The 25,942-nt window shown below is 42.7% G+C and overlaps 3 protein-coding genes across 3 annotated transcripts; 2 read left to right on the top strand and 1 right to left on the bottom strand.

Moving 5' to 3' along the window:
• Positions 1-791: 791 nt before the first annotated feature.
• Positions 792-11,253, top strand: LOC106568307 (acetyl-coenzyme A thioesterase). The gene is made up of 12 exons (XM_014138529.2): positions 792-1,352; positions 2,017-2,086; positions 2,162-2,222; positions 2,343-2,586; positions 4,845-5,022; positions 5,111-5,230; positions 5,330-5,600; positions 6,354-6,437; positions 8,169-8,302; positions 8,382-8,510; positions 8,626-8,752; positions 10,811-11,253. The coding sequence occupies exons 1-12, from the start codon at positions 1,025-1,027 to the stop codon at positions 10,949-10,951; spliced, it is 1,887 nt and encodes a 628-aa protein (XP_013994004.2). The 5' UTR covers positions 792-1,024; the 3' UTR covers positions 10,952-11,253.
• A 749-nt stretch (positions 11,254-12,002) lies between these two features.
• Positions 12,003-25,246, bottom strand: LOC106568297 (zinc finger CCHC domain-containing protein 9). The gene is made up of 5 exons (XM_014138509.2): positions 25,183-25,246; positions 13,212-13,473; positions 13,034-13,126; positions 12,848-12,916; positions 12,003-12,638 (listed from the first exon to the last, which is right to left on the bottom strand). The coding sequence occupies exons 2-5, from the start codon at positions 13,213-13,215 to the stop codon at positions 12,526-12,528; spliced, it is 279 nt and encodes a 92-aa protein (XP_013993984.1). The 5' UTR covers positions 13,216-13,473; positions 25,183-25,246; the 3' UTR covers positions 12,003-12,525.
• LOC106568255 (astacin-like metalloprotease toxin 1) lies at positions 14,182-16,075 on the top strand. The gene is made up of 5 exons (XM_014138427.1): positions 14,182-14,279; positions 14,407-14,579; positions 15,426-15,507; positions 15,787-15,908; positions 16,020-16,075. Exons 1-5 carry the CDS (start codon positions 14,182-14,184, stop codon positions 16,022-16,024), a joined length of 480 nt encoding a protein of 159 aa, XP_013993902.1. The 3' UTR covers positions 16,025-16,075.
• Positions 25,247-25,942: the final 696 nt, after the last annotated feature.

The raw sequence follows: 25,942 nt of genomic DNA, 5'->3' as shown, positions 1-25,942 counted from the left end.
TCTAAAACCTGTCAATAATGGATGTTAACAGAAACATGATCATATGTAGTTTCTTGCAATAGCCCCACTTGACTTTAAATAATATTTTTCTCAAAATGTTGATTCCTAAAAGAAGTGTTGGGAGATTTGGTTTACTCCACCAGATTTGTCTAAAATCCTAAATTAATCAGAAATGAGCAGGTCAGCCATTCCATAAGGACCCCTTATTGTATTGCATATTTGAATAATCTAATTTTAGAATGAAATAATCAAGGCATTTAAAGACTTGTTGGACAGTAATTGTAAAGATGTTATGACTTTTTGGTGTCTGACGGAGTTGACATAAATACAGTTAGTTGCATTTTATGAGAGAAATGTGGAGGTTGTTCCTTTACATGGTGTGATAGCTGATACTTTGGTCTATCTTCAAAGAGGTCTGCTTGCTAGCTAGCATCCGAAGTTGGATGTAAAAAATTAAAAACAAGCTGTATGATTTAATTTTCTCTGTTTCTCCTAAAACTCCATGATAAGGTAGGCTATAATCATCCCATGTAGTTACTGCAGTCTGCAGATAGATAGTACTCGTGACCCCGGAATAGACCAATAATATCAGCGCACCGGGCTGTCAGAATCCATCTGTAGTGTGTGTTACGTATGTGTGTGCGCACGCACGTCTGTGTACCAGCCAAGTCTCGGGAATGTAGAGGATTGTGTGTCATGTCATATGACTGAGTTTGGCGCTGTTTGGTGACAGTTTCCTGTCCAGTTTTCCATCTCCCTTGCCAGACCCCCAATGTCGGAGTGTGTCATGAAATTGAGCGAGAACTATGATTGAAACTCATTGCCACAGTGTGTAACGGTGTGTGTGTTTACGTCATAGGGCTTAGAGCAGCAGATAAGATTTACCACAGATAAGATTTACAGATGAAGGAGGGAGGGACAGAGTGGTGTTACACTGCCATCTCACTCACTTGCTCTCACTGAGGGACTGAGATAGGCTGGTATACTGATTTTCTAGGCACTTACTCAGAGAAGCAATAGAGTCATGATGACCCAAAGCCTCCAGAATGGCTTCACTCTGGACAACCACTACCTCCAGGATCTGAAGGGTCCTGTGCCTTTGCCCACTCAATATGCTCCGAGCCTGGGTGTACACCGGGGGTCATGCCCTGTGGAGCCCCATAAGGACCAAGAGATCCAGAGGCATCGGTCTACTCAGGCTGCTCCTCTCCTGGGCTCATGTCGTGGACAAACCCCTGCTCCTATGGATGTCCAGATGTGCCAGTCTATACAGCCATGCCATGCAGATCACCAAGGAGACCTGAGTGCTGGGCAGCTACTTAAATGGATGGACACAATCGCCTGCCTCGCTGGTCAGTATATACTGTGTGTGTGTGTGTGTGTGTGTGCGTGCGCATGTGGCTGTGCGTACGTGTGTGTCTTTGTGTCTGTTTCCATGCAAAGAAGACAGAAAAGTAGACACAATGTAAAGTTCATGGAAACTTTACACTGCTATTCCCATCTGTATCTAAATATCAGGTGGAGAGTTTCCTCTGGTGTAAATGCTGAGCAAATGGTAACAATATAGAGACTAGGAACAGTGTTAGAGTTCAGGAATAGAAACTGATTAGACATCAGGGGTAGTGTCTGCCACCTCACACACACACCCCCACACACACACACCAAGTAGGGTGTGTGTGACAGAGCTGACCTTCAGTGGCCATTGCTGGACAGACAGGGTAACAGCAGTGCACTGACCCCTCACCTACTAACATTCCCCTACGTGTGTGTGTGTGTGTGTGTGTGTGTGTGTGTGTGTGTGTGTGTGTGTGTGTGTGTGTGTGTGTGTGTGTGTGTGTGTGTGCACAATAACATATAAAAAGAGATTTGTGTTATCCCCATGAGGATGTTGAGGATTGGCATGTTACTGTAATTGTAGTTCGGCCCCAGTTGGAGAGATGAAACATAGATACTGTAAATATAAAGATTGACAATGTGAGTTAACAGTGTGTTTGTGTGTGTGTGTGTGTCCCTTAGCTGAGCGTCATGCTGGGATGGCATGTGTGACACTATCCATGGACGACATCCAGTTTGAGGAGACTGGAAGGTACACGTCAATCAATCAGTCAATCAATCAATCAAATGCATATAACGTTTTTAATATTTCTAATGTTGTTTGCAGGGTTGGTCAGGTGATTACCATCAAGTCCAAAGTCAACAGAGCCTTCACAACTAGCATGGAGGTAAGACCACACACACACACACACACACACACACACACACACACACACTACGCACGCATGTACAATTATTATATATATATATTTTAATGTATAATATAACCATTTTGTGTGTGTGTGTAGGTTGGAATCCGTGTGTCAGTGCAGGATGTGAGGGAACATGTGGAGAGGTTGGTATGTGTGGCCTACTCCACCTTTGTTGGAAAGCCAGCAGGACCACAGAAGGTGTTGTTGCGGCTGGTGGAGGATCTGTGTTCTGCAGAGGAGCAGCTGCAGCATTCTCTGGCCTCAGAGAGACGAAGACTTCGCCTTTACAATGAACAGACCTTCAGTACCCTGCTACAAGACTACCACACACTAGCCAACGGTCAGTCTCTCTGTCTATCACGCTCTCTCTCTCTAGACCTCCCTCTCTGTATTTCTCTCTCTCTTTCTAGACCTCTCTCTAACCCTCTCTCTATTTCTCTCTCTCTCTCGCGCGCGCGCGTGTGTGTGTGTGTGTGTGTGTGTGTGTGTGTGTGTGTGTGTGTGTGTGTGTGTGTGTGTGTGTGTGTGTGTGTGTGTGTGTGTGTGTGTGTGTGTGTGTGTCAGCCTGGGATATTGTGTCCTAATCTGTGTCGTTATCTTGACTTAGGTTATCTTGTTCTGAGAGGAACTATAATTGCCCCTTGAACTCATTTTCAATGGGCGGATATAAACAAATAAATACCTTTTGTAGCTGAGATAGAGAGAGTTTGTTTGGTACAGTGCTCTGATGGAATGGACGAAGAGTCAGCAAGAGGACAGAGAAAGGCATCCATACACACCAACACAAAGAGAAGAGCCAACACATTGTTTTTCAGATACACTGTACCCACTGGGCACAAACTGGTTGAATCAACGTTGTGATGTGGGAAAAAATGTGTTAAAAAAAAGTAATCAATGTAAACTGTTGTTGTTAGGGTGAAATTTCAACCACAGGATTATGTCATCATGGTAACCACATTTCAAAATACAAAAACCTTGTATAAATGATGTTGAATTTGTACTTTTAAAACAATGTCAGATTTTCTAAGTTATATCCACTATCCAGAAAAAACTATAGGCTGGGCAGCACCTCCTACTGGGAAATGTATCTACAGCTATGTTGGTCTCACATCCAAGGTATTAACTAAGCCCAGCTCTTATATTTGTTACCAATGTGCTATTGTGAGAATGATTGTTAAAAGATCCACTTAAAAACAAAATAGATTCACTGTTACCATCAAAGTCATTCCAAAGGGTAGGTGTAACAGAGCAAATGAAATGTGACCACACTTTATCAATCATCAATGATGCTATTTAAGCCTATATAGCATTTACAAAGACATCAACAGGAATTGTTTGATTGAACCCAGTAATCAACTAAAAATAGACAATACAATAGGCCTAGGGTTTCAAGCTTGATGTAAAATGTAATGATATTTAGTGATATTGAATTGTGTTTTGTTGTCAATGCAACCATATATCAACATTGAAAGGAGATGTATCTTCTGCTTGGATAGTTCCATCTGTACCACAGTTTGTCTACAAATGAATAATTTATATGTTGGAGTCCCGTCTCCATCTCAACCAAAAATCTAAGTTACAGAATAGGACTAAATCAAATCAAACTATATTTGAAGCTCATTTAGAGTTTGATTTGATTTAGTCCTATTCTCTAACTTAGATTTTTGGTTGAGATGGAGACGGGACTCCAACAAATTAATTATTCATTTGTAGACAAGCTGGAAATAAAGCCAGACTAAGTCAGTGGCACAGATGGAACTATCCAAGCAGACGCTATATGTGTTGACAACCAAACATAATTCCCTATCACTTTTAAAATACAATAAATAAATGTTATATTAGATTCATGTCTCCAACTCAACCAGATGGAACTATCCAAGCAGTTGATACATGTCTTTTTAATGTTGATACTTGGTTGCGTTGTCAACCAAACACAATTCAATACTACTTTTGTAATACAGCAAATAGCCTAAAGTTATGCAACGTTCAACCTTAAAATTAGTAGCATGGCCACATTTTGAGGTTACTATGACTATACATATCTTATGTAATCATACATTTCATGCAAGTTTAAGATAGCGGGTCTGTGGAGATCTTCACAATTGCTGTAATAATCTGCGCAATATCTCGAACAGCGTTGATCACTTGCACCATGATGTACTTTTTAATGTAATCTCAACTGGAATCCAGATCATTTGGTTGTGCTATTAGATGAAGTACAGTGATAACACATTAATCTGTTGAATAAATAAACTAAATATCTGACATTTTATTCCCATTTGAACTTTGCTGCGCTTTTAAATGGTTGAAAATGCAGTGATAACACATTGGAAATTCAACAAACCTTTGGCTGTCTTTTTGAGTGGGTGAATATAGGTTGTAATCTCATTGATCAACGTCTCAACAAATATTACCCAAATATCCATGTTGAAATGACGCAGTGTGCCCAGTGGGTTATCTATGTGTAAGGCTCTCTGTCAGAGCCACATGATGAAGCAACTTACATGTCTGTCTGAGGGCTGAGTTGGTGATTAGTTGTACTAGACGTGTCATTGCATCTCTTTTTTCCCCATGTCTGTACCTGTTCCTCCCCATCAGGTAACTATTCCTCTCCAGGTGTGTGTAGCAGGAGAGACCCGCTGTCTGCTGTGTCCACAGAGTTCACGCGTGTAGAGAGCATCGAGCTGGTACTGCCTCCACATGCTAATCACCATGGCAACACCTTCGGAGGACAGATCATGGCCTGGATGGAGAACGCAGCCACAGTGGCAGCCAGGTAGGTACGCGCACGCACGCACGCACGCACGCACGCACGCACGCACACACACACACCCTACTAACCCTCTCTGTCTCTCTCTCTCCAGTCGTCTGTGTGGCTGCTTCCCCTCTCTGAGGTCTGTAGACATGTTCCGCTTCAGAGGTCCTTCCTCTGTAGGAGACAGACTGGTCTTTAAGGCTGTGGTCAACAACACATTTAACAACAGGTAACATGTCTAGTCATCTGTCTTACCTTTCAGATAATGGGATCCTATGGAAATGTAATTGGCATAGTATTTAAAATGTGTGTGGGCCTGTGTGTATAGTATCGAGGTAGGTGTCCGAGTGGAGGCCTATAACTGTGAGGAGTGGACCGCGAACAAACCGCGTCACATCAACAGTGCCTTCCTCATCTACCAGCTGGCTAACACACCTGGTGACGTACCTGCCTTCCCCCAAGTCACATACACCACCCAGGACGGGGAGAGGAGATATCTGTCTGCCATTGTCAGGAAGAGAATACGCATGGCTAGAAAGCACATCCTATCCTGTAAGGAGGAGGCTCCTCTCTCTGTCCCCTGGGATAAAAGCAACCAGGTACTACAACCATGTAATGAACATGACACTACCAGCACCCATTGTTCTAGCTAAGCTAGCCTTGGTACCTGACTGTTCTTGCATTCAACCACATTGCTGCCATGCAGTGGTGTAAAGTACTTAAGTAGTACTTTAAAGTATTTTTACTTAAGTATTTTTGGGGCGTATTTGTACTTGACACGACTATTTATATTTTTGACTACTTTTACTTCACTACATTCCTAAAGAACATAATGTACTTTTTACTCCATACATTTTTCCTAACACCCAAAAGTACTCGTTACATTTTGAATGCTGAGCAGCACAGGATTATTGTATTTTAAAAGTGATCGTGAATTAATGGTTGAATTCACACACTTATCAAGGGAACATCCCTGGTCATCCCTACTGCCTCTGATCTGGCATACTCACTAAACACAAATGCTTTGTTTGTAAAGGATGTTGGAGTGTGCCGCTGGCTATCTGTAAATTACTCTGGTTTGCTTAATATAAGGAATTTGAAATCATTTATACTTTTACTTTTGATACTTATGTATATTTAAAACCAAATACTTTTAGACTTTTACTCAAGTAGTATTTTACTGGGTGACTTTCATTTTTCATTTTCTATTAAGGTATCTTTACTTCTAGTCAAGTATGACAATTGAGAACTTTTTCTACCACAGCTGCCATGCCAGAAGACAAGTTGGTTGAAGCTGAGATGCACTCATTATTTCTCAGCTGACTGTCTCTCTCTCCTATCGTCCCCTGCAGGTGTATCTGGGCTATAACAACGTAGCAGCTCTGACTGTACTGGCTGGGAAACAAGACTGGGAAGCCAGCAGCATCAGTGACAGAGTAAGAAACACACAAATGCATGAACGGAGGCATTATATGGCAATTTTGTAAATCAAATGTATTTATATAGCCCTTCTTACATCAGCTGATATATCAAAGTGCTGTACAGAAACCCAGCCTAAAACCCCAAAAAGCAAACAATGCAGGTGTAGAAGCACGGTGACTAGGAAAAACTCCATAGAAAGGCCAAAACCTAGGAAGAAACCTAGAGAGGCTGTGCCGGGTGGAGATTATAACAGAACATGTCCAAGATGTTCATAAATGACCAGCATGGTCAAATAATAGTTATCACCAACCCAGACAGTAGAGCATTGCAGTAGTCTAACCTAGAAGTAACAAAAGCGTGGATGAATTTTTCTGCATCAATTTTGGACCGAAAATGTCTGATTTTTGCAATGTTACGTAGATGGAAAAAAGCTGTCCTTGAAACAATCTTGATATGTTCGTCAAAAGAGAGATCAGGGTCCAGAGTAACGCCGAGGTCCTTCACAGTTTTATTTGAGACGACTGTACAACCATCAAGATTAATTGTCAGATTCAACAGAAGATCTCTTTGTTTCTTGGGACCTAGAACAAGCATCTAATTTTTTGTCCGAGTTTAAAAGTAGAAAGTTTGCAGCCAACCCCTTCCTTGTGTCTGAAACACAGGCTTCCAGCGAGGGCAATTTTGGGGCTTCACCATGTTTCATCAAAACGTACAGCTGTGTGTCATCCGCATAGCAGTGAAAATTAACATTTATGTTTTTGAATGACATCCCCAAGAGGTCAAATATATAATGAAAACAATAGTGGTCCTTAAATGGAACCTTGAGGAACACTGACATTTACAGTTGATTTGTCAGAGGACAAACCATTCACAGAGACAAACTGATATCTTTCCGACAGATAAGATCTAAACCAGGCCAGAACTTGTCTGTGTAGACCAATTTGGGTTTCCAATCTCTCCAAAAGAATGTGGTGATCGATGGTATCAAAAGCAGCACTAAGGTCTAGGAGCACGAGGACAGATGCACTGCCACTGCCACTTTTAGTGAGTTTGGTACACATCCGGTGGATAGAGAGCCGTTTATTATGTTCAACATAGGAGGGCCAAGCACAGGAAGCAGCTCTTTCAGTAGTTTAGTTGGAATAGGGTCCAGTATGCAGCTTGAAGGTTTAGAGGCCATGATTATTTTCCTCATTGTGTCAAGAGATATAGTACTAAAACACTTGAGTGTCTCCCTTGATCCTAGGTCCTGGCAGAGTTGTGCAGACTCAGGACAACTGAGCTTTGGAGGAATATGCAGATTTAAAGAGGAGTCCGTAATTTGCTTTCTAATGATCATGATCTTTTCCTCAAAGAAGTTCATGAATTTATTACTGCTGAAGTGAAAGTCATCCTCTCTAGGGGAATGCTGCTTTTTAGTTAGCTTTGCGACAGTATCAAAAATACATTTCGGATTGTTCTTGTTTTCCTCAATTCGTTGGAAAAATAGGATGATCGAGCAGCAGCGAGGGCTCTTCGATACTGCACGGTACTGTCTTTCCAAGCTAGTCGGAAGACTTCCAGTTTGGTGTGGCGCCATTTCCGTTCCAATTTTCTGGAATCTTGCTTCAGAGCTTGGGTATTTTCTGTATACCAGGGAGCTAGTTTCTTATGACAAATGAAAAGGAGATTCTCTGTCCTTTTTGGAGTTGGACACCATTTTTCTTTTACGTTGTCCTTACTCTGTTGTATGTTTGTGTATCCAGGTCGCTGTGTATGTCCATGAGGAGGTGGAGCTGCTTTGTGTCCAAGTTCAGATGGAGGTCATGACCTCTGCCCTCCATGCCTTCACCTTACTGGCTGACCTCACGCTGCGACCTCTTTGGGACAAACACTACCTGTAAGTATGACCGACACAGAGCTTTATGTTCATTAAACTAACTAAACCTTTAATCTCTCACACCCCCTTCTTTCTGTAGGAGCTGTGAGGAGGTGGAGAGGGCGGATGAGGAAGAGACAGTATATCACATTAAATGCCCCCCTATCAATGGAGGCAAGAGCCGCGACTTTGTGTTCCTGCTATCAAAGAGACAGCCCTGCAATGACGAGTAAGGTTTCCTTCAGAATAATGTTTGTGTGTGTGTGCGTGTTCCTGTCTTCTACAGTGGTGATGGTTATGTGATCATTCTGATTTCTGTAACTATATGTGTGTTTCTTCTACAGTGACCCCTATGTGGTGGCCCTGAGGTCTGTAACTGTGACAACAGTTCCCCCTGTGGAGGGTTTCCTCCGTAGCGAGGCCAAGTGTGCCGGTTTCCTCATCCACAGCCTGGGACTCAACAGCTGCAAGGTGAGGCAGACACACACTCGAGTGATGGGAAGTTTGGCTCGTTTTACTGACTTTGATCTTATTGAGTCGTTCAGTTAAAAGAACAAATCTTTAAACTAATTTTGTTCATTTGATTCAGTAATACCCAGTGCATGCAAGACCCCCTACTGGCGAACGATGAACTGAAACCTCGAGTCATGACTCCACAAGCCTCTCAGTCACATCTCATTCACCAGAAAAGGCTCATTGGCGCTGTCATTTGTGACAGCCTTGCAAAATTGTGATTTAAACTATGTACATGTGATTGCTAGTCATACATATACGATTATTCCTTGATTCCTTTGAAACAAGGTCTAATTGCGGCCACAATAGGACTAGATTGTGAATGATTCTTGGTGTCATGCAACTGTTTTACTGCTGTGCGGGTGATTATCACAATATCGTTTGCGAACTGCAGATACCCCCCCAAACGATTCATTCTCGAGTTCGAGTTTGTTGAGCAGAGGCTGTATATGTTTTGGTTCGACAAAGCTGTGTCCATCATAACCTTCCATAATCAATTAATTGCATTCATATTTGCACCATGAGATCAATTATCAGTTCTAAACATGTATTTTTCTTCTCTATGCTACCTGCAGCATGGCCTATTTTCCTATGCGCATATGTGACAGACAGTTCTTGGTGAGAGCACGTCTCCAGAGCCACTGAGCTGGAGGTGCGCTTATCAATCCTGCTGTAGAATTCATTGCGGCCAGCAGGTCAAACAAATTACTATAATGAACGTGTCACTCAGAAAAACAATAACAGTAGCGAGGCTATATACAGTAGCGAGGCTATATACAGGCACCGGTTAGTCGGGCTGATTGAGGTAGTATGTACATGTAGATATGGTTAAAGTGACTATGCATATATGATAAAGAGAGAGTAGCAGTAGCGTAAAAGAGGGGTTGGCAGGTGGTGGGCGGCGGTGGTCCTGGATGGCAGGCAGCTTAGCCCCAGTGATGTACTGGGCCGTACGCACTCCCCTCTGTAGTGCCTTGTGGTCGGAGGCCAAGCAATTCCCATACCAGGCAGTGATGCAACCAGTCAGGATGCTCTCGATGTTGCAGCTGTAGAACCTTTGAGGATCTGAGGACTCATGCCAAATCTTTTTAGTTTCCTGAGGGGGAATAGGCTTTGTCGTGTCCTCTTCACGACTGTCTTGGTGTGCTTGGACCATTCTAGTTTGTTGTTGATGTGGACACCAAGGAACTTGAAGCTCTCAAACTGCTCCACTACAGCCCCGTCGATGAGAATGGGGGCGTGCTTGGTCCTCCTTTTCCTGTAGTCCACAATCATCTCCTTAGTCTTGGTTACGTTGAGGGATAGGTTGTTATTCTGGCACCACCCGGCCAGGTCTCTGACCTCGTCCCTATAGGCTGTCTCGTTGTTGTCGGTGATCAGGCCTACCACTGTTGTGTCATCTGCAAACTTATTGATGGTGTTGGAGTCATGCCTGGCCATGCAGTCGTGGGTGAACAGGGAGTACAGGAGGGGACTGAGCACGCACCCCAGTGTTGAGGATCAGCGTGGCAGATGTATTGCTGCCTACCCACACCACCTAGTATCTATAATACTGCAATAAGCTCACATAGTTGCTGTCACAAACTCCACACAGTTGTCACTCACTAGTAGGATATACATTTCCCACAGAGCAAACCATCTGTACTTACAGCATTCTTAACATTTTTTTAGCTGTTTTTTTTTTTTTCGTATCTTATTTTTCATTGACATTTGTCAATAAAATTAATGAATGCAACTGTTTATTACAAATTGGGTTCTACTTGTAGCCCTAGTTTCCTGAAAAGAAAATGGTGAAACAATTCATTGTGAGGCTAAATATAAATGGAAGCCATGCAGATAAATGAAAGTCATTTAAATGAAATCTGATTTTTGCTGAGGTCTCGGGACTAATAGGGTTAATAAGCACAGTATAATAACTTGTTAGCTTTCATCACGTCTTCATTAGCCCTCCATAGACCTCACAATTCATATAAAATGTGTTAACACCAGGTGTGCATGTCTTATTCTGTGTTCCAGGTGTGTTACTACAACCAGGTGACGTCAGGTGTTTTGCCGTATGTAGCAGGTAACCTGGCAGGCTGGTCCAAGTCTATGGAGGAGACGGCTAGCGCATGTACCACCTTCCTGGAGAGAGACCTCATCACTACCCTCTTCTGACTCACACACTAAGCAAGAGTCTATGATGGTGAACTGACACAGCAGCACAGATTCTAACAATACAGAAATGTCCATGGCTGCTAATACAGGTGTTACATTTACAGTTACCCAAAATGTATTTGTGGCGATTATGTAACAATTCAGAGCAAATTTAGCTCATGTATGTGGTGTAGGTCTTATTTCATGAATTTTTCTATAAATATTTCAGATGTTGATGTGAGTAATGTACAGTAACATAATGATACTCATAATGACAAAACCTATTCTGTAAATAACAAATAAAACCTATATGTTTTACCTTAGATTTTTCTCTTTGACAGCTGGGGATGGAAGAGATAGAATACATCACTAAACAGGAAACACATAAAGAGGGCTAGCAGACATAAACACATCTTTAGATACAAGACAGGATAGAGGGACTGTTTAACTCCTTTATTAAAAGGAAATTCATCATATAGAAAATAAATTCATAATATCAGTTGAACTTATCATATCATTCACATAGATCCAACACACCTCTCCTTCTCCTGTGAGATCAGACCAAGGCACTACTCGGGCTGCTCAAGAACGTTTTGGGGAAATGTGTCGTTCAGTACAAATCAAATCAAATTTATTTATATAGCCCTTCGTACATCAGCTGATATCTCAAAGTGCTGTACAGAAACCCAGCCTAAAACCCCAAACAGCAAGCAATGCATGTGAAAGAAGCACGGTGGCTAGGAAAAACTCCCTAGGAAAAACTCCCTGGAAAGGCCAAAAACCTAGGAAGAAACCTAGAGAGGAACCAGGCTATGAGGGGTGGCCAGTCCTCTTCTGGCTGTGCCGGGTGGATATTATAACAGAACATGGTCAAGATGTTAAAATGTTCATAAATGACCAGCATGGTCAAATAATAATAATCATAGTAGTTGTCGAGGGTGCAACAAGCACGTCCGCTGAACAGGTCAGGGTTCCATAGCCGCAGGCAGAACAGTTGAAACTGGAGCAGCAGCATGGCCAGGTGGACTGGGGACAGCAAGGAGTCATCATGCCAGGTAGTCCTGAGGCATGGTCCTAGGGCTCAGGTCCTCCGAGAGAAAGAGAGAATTAGAGAGAGCATATTTAAATTCACACAGGACACCGGATAAGACAAGAGAAATACTCCAGATGTAACAGACTGACCCTAGCCCCCCGACACATAAACTACTGCAGCATAAATACTGGAGGCTGAGACAGGAGGGATCAGAAGACACTGTGGACTATACAAGCCATTACGGAACATAGCAAATGTTTAAATTGAACAGAACACACCCCTGTTAGCTGGTGTACAGCACACCACAGTCTCCAGTCTAATCTAGTTTAGTCCCATCCATATGAATCATATACATTCCAAATACACAGAGTCCACGGTGTGAGAATACAGAGAACTCTTTCAGAAGCTATCCATTTCCACTGACTATGGATCTGTGGATGTTGTTTTTTTAAAGCTCTGAGCGAGAACAGTGACCTTCATGGAGTTAGTCCTGGGATGTGCAGTCTGCTCTGTGCTAGTCAGTCCTGTCCAATCTGGTGAGTCCTTTGGGTTGATTGGCAGGTCAGAAGACCACTAACTTGGCCTGTTTGGGAGGGAGTTTCTTCACAGGCACGTGCACTTCCTCATGGTCAGCACTCATGTTATTGAACAGCCAGCCCAAGGTCACTTGGTTAGCTACAGGGGTATTGGACAAACACACGTCAGTCAAGTAACATCTTGGAGTGCATTAAGGACAGAAACTGTACAGAACTTTCAGATAGAAATAGATGAAATAGAACAGACAAGAAGGACATACAGATAGAAATATATTGTATAGAACTGACAAGAGAGGGATATTCAGAGAGAAATATATTGTATAGTCTCATGTAGAATACGTTACTAACATGCAGCCTGGTGCTCAGGACAATCCTTCTGGAAGTGTTCTACTGAACCACACACAAGACAACATCCTTCTACAGATAAGGAGAAGAGACAATGTTATGGATTGTCTGTTTGATGTATTTGCATTGTTTAGTACTGTGAGAGTGTGAGAGTGTGTGTGTGTGTGTGTGTGTGTGTGACTACTGCACCTGCGGTGTATAGTCCTTTGGGGTTGTCTGGGTAGGACCTGGACATGTGACCAGTCTTACTACAGATGAAACTCTTGGCATACGGGCATTCACCTGAGAGAGGGAGATCACAAATGAGTCAGGAGCTGCAACAAAACAGCACACGATTCTACCATTCGTCTCAGACACACACACTCACACATAGGTACAACAAACAACACACTGATGGATACACACTCTCCCCCTCTTATATCTCTCCCTTCTTAAGCCCCCCCTTCTCTCTTTTTCCTTCTCATACGATAGTACGACAGCTTATTGAGGCACACATCCAGGGCTGGGTCTATTTTAGCATGGCAGCTTTAGATCTCGTGTTCAGTGGATCCACAGTGGTAGCAGATGTCCCTTCCCATCTCCTGTCTCTGTCCGCCTCCGGACAGTCAGCCAATCCGTAGCCAGGCTTCCTACAGTTAAAACACAGATGGAGAGGGGGAGACAGAGAGACAGACAGAGGGTGAGAGAGAGATAAGAAAGAAGGAATGAAGATATGGGAGAGGCTGTGTGTCACTATGTCCTATAGTACAATGTAATGAATTATTGGTGTAGCCCCGACTGGGACTCGAACCTGCTGATTAGATTTTTTTTTTGCCCACGCTACGGATGGCTATATCGGTCCACTAGTAAAGGCCCAGTGCACTACTTTTGAGAAATAATAATGTTTTTCTTATTATATTTTTCTTAAAGTTGCACTATGCAGAAATCGCTCCACCTTTCTTGGTTGCTAAAACTCTAATAGTTTGCTTAATTTCCACACCTGGATTGTGCAACACTTGCCCACTTAATTCTCCTCCAAATTATTCAAGCTGTCAAATTGGTTGTTGATCATTCCTAAACAACCATTTTCAGGTCTTGCTGTAGATTTATCAAAACTGTAACTCGGCCACTTTTGATTATTGTCTTGGTAAGCAACTCCAGTGCTGTGAAGTTACTTTGGCCTGAGAATGAAGGCGTCTCTTCTATCCCCTACAAGATCAATGATGATCTGGGTGAGTGTCGAATACAGTAGGAGAGATGAACACTGTAACACTAGATGTTTTCTAATACAGTGAGAATGATATGCACCGTCTAATGGTAAATTGTCTCTGATCCCCACAGTGGACAGAAAGGAAACTATGCTAGCAGCGTTCAAGATGATTTCAGACCAGACGTGTATCCTCTTCCACGAATACACCAATGAGATGAACTACATAGAGTTCATCTCTGGGACAGGGTGAGTCCAAAATGGTCACATTAACACTCTCTCCTTCCCAGCAGTTTAGTTAACTCACAACCTCTCCTTTATTTTTCTCTCTTCCTGTCATATCCCCTCTCACCTTTCTTTCTTCCCTTAACTCTAGCTGTGCGTCGTATGTAGGTTTTCAGGGCGGGGCCCAGCCTCTGTACTTCGGTAGAGGCTGTAACGTGGGGAACCTGTGTCATGAGCTGATGCATGCCCTGGGCCTGCACCACGAGCACACACAGCCAGACCGTGACCAATTCGTCACCATACAGTGGGACAACGTGGTCTCAGGTAACTCACACCAACACATGCTAAACCACCTCACGGGCATTGCATGTGGACCAGGGGCAGGGCTGGTCAACTTGTCCCATGAAGAGCTGCAGTGTGCAGGCTTTTGTACCAGCCCAACACTAGCACACCTGGTTCAGCTTTTTGTGGTCTGGAGTGAAGACCGTATAGAATAGCTATTGACATGTAGTATTTTATTAGGTGCTGCTCTTCCTGGGGTCCAGACAACATGACACACTACATAACAAAAATATACAGAACAACATTAGCTTAAAATAAGAATACAGGCGTTCATATATCATGTACTCATTATAACGGCAATACTGCAGCCATTAATTTCCCCATACATTGCAACCCTGTTCTCTACTGTTAAAATTGCTTTGTCTAAGCAGGTCCTGATAGCCTAATATCATAGCAACCTTGAATCCTGATATCCTAATCTCACAGCACCAGTTCTGTAACCATCAGCATAGACTAATTTCCAATTATGTGGAATTTAACTGAATTCGTTAACTCCTGCGAATTTCCCCTGGTGTGAACGCAGCCACCTTGTTCGTTAAATTCCCCTTACATGAATAACACTACATTGTCATCTACAGTTGCCACCCGTAATGGGTATCCTGGGATAACATGTAAGCTCTTGAACTTGAAGGCCACCCGCTATGGGTTTCATTAGGTAAGATGCAATAGTCATGCCTTGAATGGTGTAGAGTTTCCTCCTGCTAGAGGTTCACCTTAATGGTTTCCATCAACAACTTGTCTCGATTTCCACTTTCATTCCCCTATATCGCAATCACACCCAGCAGTGTCCACCAGTCACATCTGCCTCTTGTAACTCTTAACTTCCAGGAAAAGAAGATAACTTTAAGGTGAAGGAAGGAGACACTCAGGACCTGCCCTATGACTACGACTCCATAATGCACTACGGAATGTCAGTCACACTCCTCTCCTCCTTATTCCCAATGAAGTCTTAATTTTACTCGCCTTGTTTTTAAACTGCTAGCAATAAGTAAAGATGAGTTGTACAGTATCCAGCTCCAGTAACATTTCTCTGTGCGTCCCAAATGGCTCCCTATTTAAGTCACTACTTTTGACCTGGGCTCTGGTCAAACTAGGTGCACTATATTGGGAATAGGGTGACATTGTGATGCAGTCCTTGTGTTAAAGTAGCATTTCCTCAAATACCCCATTGTTGGCTTTCTCCCGGCAGGTACTACTTCTCATCAAACCGGAACCCCACTATTGACTCCAAGAAGAGTGGAGTCCAGATTGGACAGAGAAATCACCTGAGCCCCCTGGACATAGCACGCCTTAACAAACTCTATCAATGTGGTAAAGACGTGTGCGCACACAGACAGGAAAAATATCAGAATTGGGTTGCCTTTGTAAATGCAGTCGTTATCACACTGTATTCTAACCATGTTCCTGTCCCGTCTTTCCCAGAATAACAATGCACAGTTTAGCATTTATTACACCATGGAAGAAGATTCCAACACCACTGCTGTCGACTGATTCCAACACAAATGGCACTGACATCCTAACTTCTCTTCACAACAATGAATAAGTTGGACAAGTCCCTTAAAGCTTCCTGATGTATTATACGTGTGTCTGGCTGCAGGCGGTGGTTTTAGTTCTCCTGTGTGCTCTTGCTGCCTTGAATTAGGCCTATACCACTGCACTTGTCTTGGCAATAAATAAAATGACCTAGACTGAAAAGAATCCCGTCAGTGTGATGTTGCTTGCAGTGTTCTATTTCATTCTAGAATGGACCTTCTCAGCTATGCTCATCATACATCCCAAGGTGGGATCAGAGAGGAAGTAGATCTAGTGTACCAGGAGAAACGACTTAAATTAATGGGGATTTATACCTTAATTAAACTTGGCCGACTAGCTAGGCAACAAATTATTTAAAAACGATGACGCTGTAACTCAGGACTTAAACAGCAGGGCTCATAGATTCACCCAAATCTGAATGTCGCCCTCTAGGAGGGTGTACTATGAAACAGGTTTGAGGAGTTGGCGAGTTAACTTTGGTGAGCTCAACTCAGGATAACCGGTAGCATGAAAGTGGCTCACCTTTTAGCAAGGAAGACTAAACATATTAGTTTTTTTTAACTAGGCAAGTCAGTTAAGAACAAATTCTTATTTACAATGACAGCCAAACCCGGATGACCCTGGGCCAATTGTGAGCCGCCCTATGGGACTCCCAATCACAGCCGAATGGGATGCAGCCTGGATTCAAACCAGGGACTGTGGTGACGCCTCTTGCACGGAGATGCAGTGCTTTAGACCTCTGCGCCACCCGGGAGGCCAATATAAACGTAACTTCTAAGAATTTACTGCGTTACAGTCCATATAAGGAAGTTAGTCAATTAAAATGAATTCATTAGTCCCTAATCTATGGAATTCACATGACAGTGCAAGGGTGCAGCCATGGGGTGGGCCTTGGAGGGCTCAACCACTTGCAGCCAGGCCCAGCCAATCAGAATTAGTTTGTCCCCGCAAGGGGCATTATTAGACAGAAATAGTAGCCAGCGTGGTTACTACTTCTCTAAAACGATGTTTGAGGCAGCTTATGGTAGAGACATGAACATTAAATTCTCTAGCAACCGCTCTGGTGGGCCTTCCTGCAGTCAGCATGCCAATTGCACACTCCCTCAACTTGAGACATCTGTGCATTTTAGTGGCTTTTTATTGTCCCCGGCATAGGGTGCACCTGTGTAATGATCATGCTATTTCAGCTTCTTGATATGCCACACCTGTCAGGTGGATGGTTTGTCTTGGCAAAGGAGAAATCCTCACTAACAGCAATGTCAACAAATGTGTGCACAAAAGATGGCAAAGTACTTAAGTCAAAATAATTGAAAGTACTACTGAAGTAATTTTTGGGGGTATCTGTACTTTACTATTTATATTTTTGACCATTTTTACTTTTACGCCACTACATTTCTAAAGAAAATATGTACTTTTTACGCCCATACATTTTCCCTGAAACCAAAAAGTACTTGTTATTTAGAATGTTCATGCAGGACAGCATTATGGTCCGATTCAAGCGCCTATCAATATATTTTTTTTAAATTTAACCTCAATATAACAAGTTGTCATACTGCCCCTGATCTGAGTGTACCCTGTCAGGCCATAAAACATTTTTTTTAAACGTGCGGCCTTATAAGGAATTTGATGTATAACATTTACTTTTACTCAAGTATGACAATTGAGTAATTTTCCCACCACTGTACTTAAGTACATTTAAAACCAGATACTTTTCGACTTTTACTCAAGTAGTATTTTACTGGGTTACTTTTACTTGAGTCTATTAAGGTATCTTTACTTTGACTCAAGTATGACTATTGAGTACTTTTTCCAGCACTGCGTGGTGTATAAATAACTATAAGCAGTTCGCATGTCTGACATTTCAGAGTTTCCTAGTCCGACTAGCACACGGCATATCACTGCCACGTGTTTACTGTTTAACAGCAAGGCACATTCTTCTTCTTCTTCTTCTTCTTCCTTAGGTCGAAATGGCAGGAAAATGAGTCGAGAGACGCTTAGCGCCATATATTGTTGAGTTTGAGAACTTAAAAGCAAGTGACCACACCAGCACCTGTTACTTTGTGATTGCTGCCCCGCCCACTCTTTGACTGGAATGAGAGCGAGTGCATGAATTTGTTTGTGCCATTTCTTTGGTTCTTTTCTCCCAAATCCTGGGGGACAATCATCGTTGCAACATGGTTTGGTTTCTGATTCTCATCTGGTTTGTCCAAGGTAGGACCAGTAATTTTGTTGTTGTGACGTCCTACTTTTGAGTGTTTTCCATTTGAGCTACTGTAGGCCAGGCCAATCTCGCTGCAGATGCCAATTGGTTGACCATGTTATTATTATGTCACGTGTATTATGTTTCCCTTGTGTATTTCAGTGGGCAGTGTTCCCATCGTCAATTTCCCAAATTCTACTACTTCAAATTCTACTTTCCCTGCCACAGGTAGGCAGGCCTGCATTGGGGACCAGTCATTTCGTTAGGTGATAGGCTGAACGCTAGGGCTCTGTCCTGTTTTTTTATTTAATGTAGGCCAGACGTACTGCAAAACTATGTTATTGGACTGTTCCGCTTAGTAATATTTTTCTTCTTCTGTGTTTCAGTGGACAACTCTACAAACCCCATCAACAATTATACAAATGTGACTTTCTCTGCCACAGGTAGGTCTATACTGTGATTCTCAAGTCAGTCTCTTGGGGGGATGGGGGCCCAAAGAAACAACTCAATCTGTTGTCTTCAAGTTTATGGCTTATCTATCAATAAACAATGATAATACACATTTAGTTTGTTCACAATTCCCTTCAGGTTCTACTGCCTCGATGGGGCCACGTCACAGACAAAATGATTGGTTTAAAACACCTGAAACCAGAGAAGGTAACTCATTCATTAGATGAAGCGCGCAATCCTGGACCTCTATCATGAGGTCTGGACTTTAATGGCACTGGAGGTAGTGAAACAAGTCAAAATTAGGCTCAGTCGTGTGTGTGTGGCCTCCACGTGCCTGTATGACCTCCCTACAATGCCTGGGCATGCTCCAGATGAGGTGGTGGATGGTCTCCTGAGGGATCTCCTCCCAGACCTGGACTAAAGCATCCGCCAACTCCTGGACAGTCTGTGGTGCAGCGTGGCGTTGGTGGATGGAGTGAGTCATGATGACCCAGATGTGCTCAATTGGATTCAGGTCTGGGGAACGGGCGGGCCAGTCCATAGCATGAATGCCTTCCTCTTGCAGGAACTGCTGACACACTCCATCCACATGAGGTCTAGCATTGTCTTGCATTAGGAGGAACCCAGGGCCAACCGCACCAGCATATGGTCCCACAAGGGGTCTGAGGATCTCATCTCGGTACCTAATGGCAGTCAGGCTACCTCTGGCGAGCACATGGAGGGCTGTGCGGCCCCCCAAAGAAATGCCACCCCACACCATGACTGATGCACCGCCAAACTGGTCATGCTGGAGGATGTTGCAGGCAGCAGAACGTTCTCCACGGCGTCTCCAGACTGTCACGTCTGTCACGTGCTCAGTGTGAACCTGCTTTCATCTGTGAAGAGCACAGGGCGCCAGTGGCGAATTTGCCAATCTTGGTGTTCTCTGGCAAATGCCAAACGTCCTGCACGGTGTTGGGCTGTAAGCACAACCCCCACCTGTGGACGTCGGGCCCTCATACCACCCTCATGGAGTCTGTTTCTGACCGTTTGAGCAGACACATGCACATTTGTGGCCTGCTGGAGGTCATTTTGCAGGGCTCTGGCAGTGCTCCTCCTGCTCCTCCTTGCACAAAGGCGGAGGTAGCGGTCCTGCTGCTGGGTTGTTGCCCTCCTACAGCCTCCTCCACGTCTCCTGATGTACTGGCCTGTCTCCTGGTAGCGCCTCCATGCTCTGGACACTACGCTGACAGACACAGCAAACCTTCTTGCCACAGCTCGCATTGATGTGCCATCCTGGATGAGCTGCACTACCTGAGCCCCTTGTGTGGGTTGTAGACTCCGTCTCATGCTACCACTAGAGTGAAAGCACCGCCAGCATTCAAAAGTGACCAAAACATCAGCCAGGAAGCATAGGAACTGAGAAGTGGTCTGTGGTTACCACCTGCAGAACCACTCCTTTTATTGGGGGTGTCTTGCTAATTGCCTATAATTTCCACCTGTTGTCTATTCCATTTGCACAACAGCTTGTGAAATGTATTGTCAATCAGTGTTGCTTCCTAAGTGGACAGTTTGATTTCACAGAAGTGTGATTGACTTGGAGTTACATTGTGTTGTTTAAGTGTTCCCCTTATTTTTTTGAGCAGTGTATATAGACTTATTTTATTATTATTGACTGTATGTTTGTTTTACTCCATGTGTGACTTTGTTGTTGCATGTGTCAAACTGCTTTGCTTTATCTTGGCCAGGTTGCAATTGTAAATGAGAACTTGTTCTCAACTTGCCTATCTGGTGAAATAAAAATAAAAAAAATAAATAGGATGGAATGGAAAATATGTCGCTGTACAACGTGACGGTCGACAGTACAGTACTGGGCTATTTAGCTAAAGAATCCCCGAAGGACAAGAGGAAGGAGTAGGCTGTCTTTGTAACTAAGAATTTGTTCGTAAATGACTTGCCTAGTTAAATAAATGTTATACTAAGAGCATAAGATTTCTGCACCCTAATTTTCTAATTCTTGTCTAACCAATACCCAAACGGAGATCAAGTGAAAATAACAATCTCTTTGATTGCCATGCTTGTCTCAGAGCAGCGTGACACGATGCTAAAATAATTGTAGGCTTTTGCTTCTGACTTCAATATGCTCTTTAAACAAATAAACCTATGCCACTTTTAACAGCACGTTACTCAACACTAGTGAGACTCATGTCGCCTATGGTAGGCCTACAGTATATTGAGAAGAAAAAAAAAGTTCAATGACGTGATTCTCCGCCAATTAAAATTAGAGGATTGGAGGACTCTAATATATAAGGGCCATGTTCCATTAGATATTCTCACAGATCCTAAGGGGCTTTAATATAATTCAAAATTAATAATAATAATAATAATAATAATAATAATCGCTTTGTTTAAAAAGTAACATCACCGGCAACAACGTCGCCTACGGGCACAAACCCACCGTCGCTGGACCAGACAGGACTGGCAAAAAGTGCTCTTCACTGACGAGTTAAGGTTTTGTCTCACCAGGGGTGATGGTCGGATTCGCGTTTATCGTCGAAGGAATGAGCGTTACACCGAGGCCTGTACTCTGGAGCGGGATCGATTTGGAGGTGGAGGGTCTGTCATGGTCTGGGGCGGTGTGTCACAGCATCATCGAACTGGGCTTGTTGTCATTGCAGGCAATCTCAATGCTGTGCGTTACAGGGAAGACATCCTCCTCCCTCATTTGGTACTCTTCCTGCAGGCTCATCCTGACATGACCCTCCAACATGACAATGCCACCAGCCATACTGCTCGTTCTGTGCGTGATTTCCTGCAAGACAGGAATGTCAGTGTTCTGTCATGGCCAGCAAAGAGCCCGGATCTCAATCCCATTGAGCACGTCTGGGACCTGTTGGATCGGAGGGTAAGGGCTAGAGGTCGACCGATTAATCGGAATGGACGATTTTTAATTAGGGCCGATTTCAAGTTTTAATAACAATCGGAAATCGGTATTTTTGGATGCCGATTTGGCCGAATTATTTATTTCTTTTTGAATTTTTTTTTTGAATAAATAATTTTTACACCTTTTATTTAACTAGGCAAGTCTGTTCTTAACTTATTTTCAATGACGTCCTAGGAACGGTGGGTTAACTGCCTTGTTCAGGGGCAGAACTACAGATTTTTACCATGTCAGCTCGGGGATTCAATCTTGCAGCCTTACGGTTAACTAGTCCAACGCTCTAACCACCTGCTTTACATTGCACTCCACGAGGAGCCTGCCTGTTACGCGAATGCATTAAGAAGCCAAGGTAAGTTGCTAGCTAGCATTAAACTTATCTTATAAAAAACACTCAATCTATCATAATCACTGGTTAACTACACATGGTTGATGATATTACTAGTTTATCTAGCCTGTCCTGCGTTGCATATAATTGCTTAGGTACACGTTGCTCCAACCGTAAGCATCAATGGCTTTCTTAAAATCAATACACAAGTATGTATTTTTAACCCTGCATATTTAGTTAATATTGCCTGCTAACATGAATTTCTTTTAACTAGGGAAAATGTGTCACTTCTCTTGCAACAGAGTCAGGGTATATGCAGCAGTTTGGGCCACCTGGCTCGTTGCGAACTGTGAAGACTATTTCTTCCTAACAAAGACAGCCGACTTCGCCAAACGGGGGATGATTTAACAAAAGCGCATTTGCGAAAAAAGCACAATCGTTGCACGACTGTACCTAACCATAAACATCAATGCCTTTCTTAAAATCAATACACAGAAGTATATATTTTTAAACCTGCATATTTAGCTAAAATAAATCCAGGTTAGCAGGCAATATTAACCAGGTGAAATTGTGTCACTTCTCTTGCGTTCATTGCACGCAGAGTCAGGGTATATGCAACAGTTTGGGCTGCCTGGCTCGTTGCGAACTAATTTGCCAGAATTTTACGTAATTATGACATAACATTGAAGGTTGTGCAATGTAACAGGAATATTTAGACTTAGGGATGCCAGCCGTTAGATAAAATACGGAACGGTTCCGTATTTCACTGAAAGGGAAAATGGTTTGTTTTCGAGATGATACTTTTCGGATTCGACCATATTAATGACCTAAGGCTCGTATTTCTGTGTGTTTATTATATTATAATTAAGTCTATGATTTGATAGAGCAGTCTGACTGAGCGATGGTAGGCACCAGCAGGCTCGTAAGCATTCATTCAAACAGCACTTTCGTGCGTTTTGCCAGCAGCTCTTCGCTGTGCTTCAAGCATTGCGCTGTTTATGACTTCAAGCCTATCAACTCCCAAGATTAGGCTGGTGTAACCGATGTGAAATGACTAGCTAGTTAGCGGGGTGCGCGCTAATAGCGTTTCAAACGTCACTCGCTCAGACTTGGAGTAGTTGTTCCCCTTGCTCTGCATGGGTAACGCTGCTTTGAGGGTGGCTGTTGTCGATGTGTTCCTGGTTCGAGCACAGGTAGGAGCGAGGAGAGGGACGGAAGCTATACTGTTACACTGGCAATACTAAAGTGCCTATAAGAACATCCAATAGTCAAAGGTATATGAAATACAAATCGTATAGAGAGAAATAGTCCTATAATTCCTATAATAACGTCAACCTAAAACTTCTTACCTGGGAATATTGAAGACTCATGTTAAAAGGAACCACCAGCTTTCATATGTTCTCATGTTCTGAGCAAGGCACTTAAACATTAGCTTTCTTACATGGCACATATTGCACTTTTACTTTCTTCTCCAACACTTTGTTTTTGCATTATTTAAACCAAATTGAACACGTTTCATTATTTATTTGAGGCTAAATTGATTTTATTGATGTATTAAGTTAGTGTTCATTCAGTATTGTTGTAATTGTCATTATTACAAATAACAAAAACAAATTGGCCGATTAATCGGCATCGGCTTTTTCGGTCCTCCAATAATCGGTATCGGCGGTGAAAAATCATAATCGGTTGACCTCCTAGTAAGGGCTATGGCCGTTCCCCACCCAAAAAAATGTCCGGGAACTTGCAGGTGCCTTGGTGGAAGAGTGGGGTAACATCTCACAGCAATAACTGCCAAATCTGGTGCAATCCATGAATAGGAGATGCACTGCAGTACTTAATGCAGCTGGTGGCCACACCAGATACTGACTGTTACATTTGATTTTGACCCCCCCCCCTTTGTTCAGGGACACATTATTCAATTTCTGTTAGTCACATGTCTGTGAAACGTGTTCAGTTAGTCTCAGTTGTTGAATTTTATGTTCATACACATATTTACACGTTAATTATGCTGAACATAAACGCAGTTGACAGTGAGAGGACGTTTCTTTTTTGCTGAGATATTTATTTATTTAAAAAAAATATATATATATATATTTTTTTTTTTTCAGAACATTAACTGTGTGTAGGTAGATGTGGAAAGATGGGTACAAATGATTTGTTGCAAGTTTGGGAGGGGGTTCACACGTAGCTCAAGTTGGGGAGGGTTATTTTTTTACACCTAGCTCGGCTATTAGACAATTCTTTAGTAAAGGTTGAATAGTCTTTTCTTCAGCTAATAGCCCATCCTGCTATGCTTGTAAAAAACGAATAATTAAACTTTTTTTCCCTTTCCACATGTTAGGTTCCAATTGATAAAGTGTTTTCAGTCACAATCGGCCCCAACCCCAATTAATATATTTGGGCACAGTCGGTAGTGTGCTGGACTTTCCGCTAGAATGTTGAGGGTACGAAACCTGCTCCCTGCTTGTTTCATTACATTATTATGCCAGTCTCAGAGCAAATAGCCTGGATTGTTACTCTCTTCTCGTTCCTCGCTCTCTTCCATGCCTCATTCAGCATGCTTGTGGGCGTGCTGGCAGGATGTACTGCTTTTATTCTGTATATATGAATTACAAATCAGCCTTTACTTAAATCATGTTTCTAGTCTATTGCATAGTTACAATGTGTAATCATTGATGTCCCAGGAGCAGGAGTGGTAAACACTGTTGAAGTGTATAATTGTAATACATACATGCAGACAAGGCATCATTCAAAGAATGAAGTTTGATAAACCTGGTATTGGATATGACTGAAAAAAACTTGCTAAATAGCGATTTTCGTAAATTAACTTTATGACAAAATATGTGTAACCGATGTGAAATGGCTAGTTAGTTAGCGGTGGTGCGCACTAATAACGTTTCAATCGGTGACGTTACTCGCTCTGAGACTTGAAGTAGGGTTGCCCCTTGCGTTGCAAGGGCCGCGGCTTTTGTGGCGCGATGGGTAACGATGCTTCGTGGGGTGTCAGTTGTTGATGTGTGCAAGGGTCCCTGGTTCGAGCCCAGGTTGGGGCTCTACACTGTTACATATGCACAATCGTTTGTCTCTACATTAACTAACATATTCCTCTCAATTGTACATGTTTTGCTTGACTCGTTTTGAAGTTATAACTACTTACATTTGCAGCCCCCATAATGTTTTGTCAGGCATCTTTGCTGAAGAAAGTCACCAGTGAAGGTGTCTCACGTCAAATTCGTCATTGGAACCACTTGATATGATTGGTCATATAAAAACCTTGGGACCCAAATGTATAATGAGTGCTCTAACTCCCCCTTGTGGTGGTCTGGAGCAATGAAGCCGTGACACTGGGTACCTCTAAGTCCAGCCGTGTAAACTCACAACTTTTAAAGGAGGAACCACTGAAATTGGATGTGATTGATGCATTTGATACCATTCCACCTATAACGCTCCAGCCATTACCACAAGCCCGTCCTCCCCAATTAAGGTGCCACCAACATCCTGTGGTGTGTGTATTTGAGTGTATGCGGTGGGTGTTAGTGTGAGTGTGCAAGAATGTTAGTGTAGGCAGATATGCATGTAAATGGCTGAAAAGTGACTGGGAGCTGGAATATATAGAGAACAAAAATATAAAAGCAACATGTAAAGTGTTGGTCCCATGTTTCATGAGCTGAAATAAAAGATCTTAGGAATTTTCCATTTCAACAAAAAGCTTATTTTCTCACATTTTGTGCACAAATTTGTTTACATCCCTGTTAGTGAGCAATTTTCCTTTGCCAAGATAATCCATCCACCTGACAGGTGTGGAATATCAAGAAGCTGATAAAACAGCATGATCATTACACAGGTGCACCTTGTGTGGGGAACAATAAAAAAGGCACCTAAAAAATGAGCAATTTTGTGTCACAACATAATTCCAC

Source organism: Salmo salar, chromosome ssa01 (assembly GCF_905237065.1).
Source record: "Salmo salar chromosome ssa01, Ssal_v3.1, whole genome shotgun sequence".
Classification (NCBI taxonomy): Eukaryota; Metazoa; Chordata; class Actinopteri; order Salmoniformes; family Salmonidae; genus Salmo; species Salmo salar.
The sequence above is the reverse complement of the archived record's forward strand: the minus strand, read 5'-3'. Positions and strand labels throughout refer to the sequence as shown.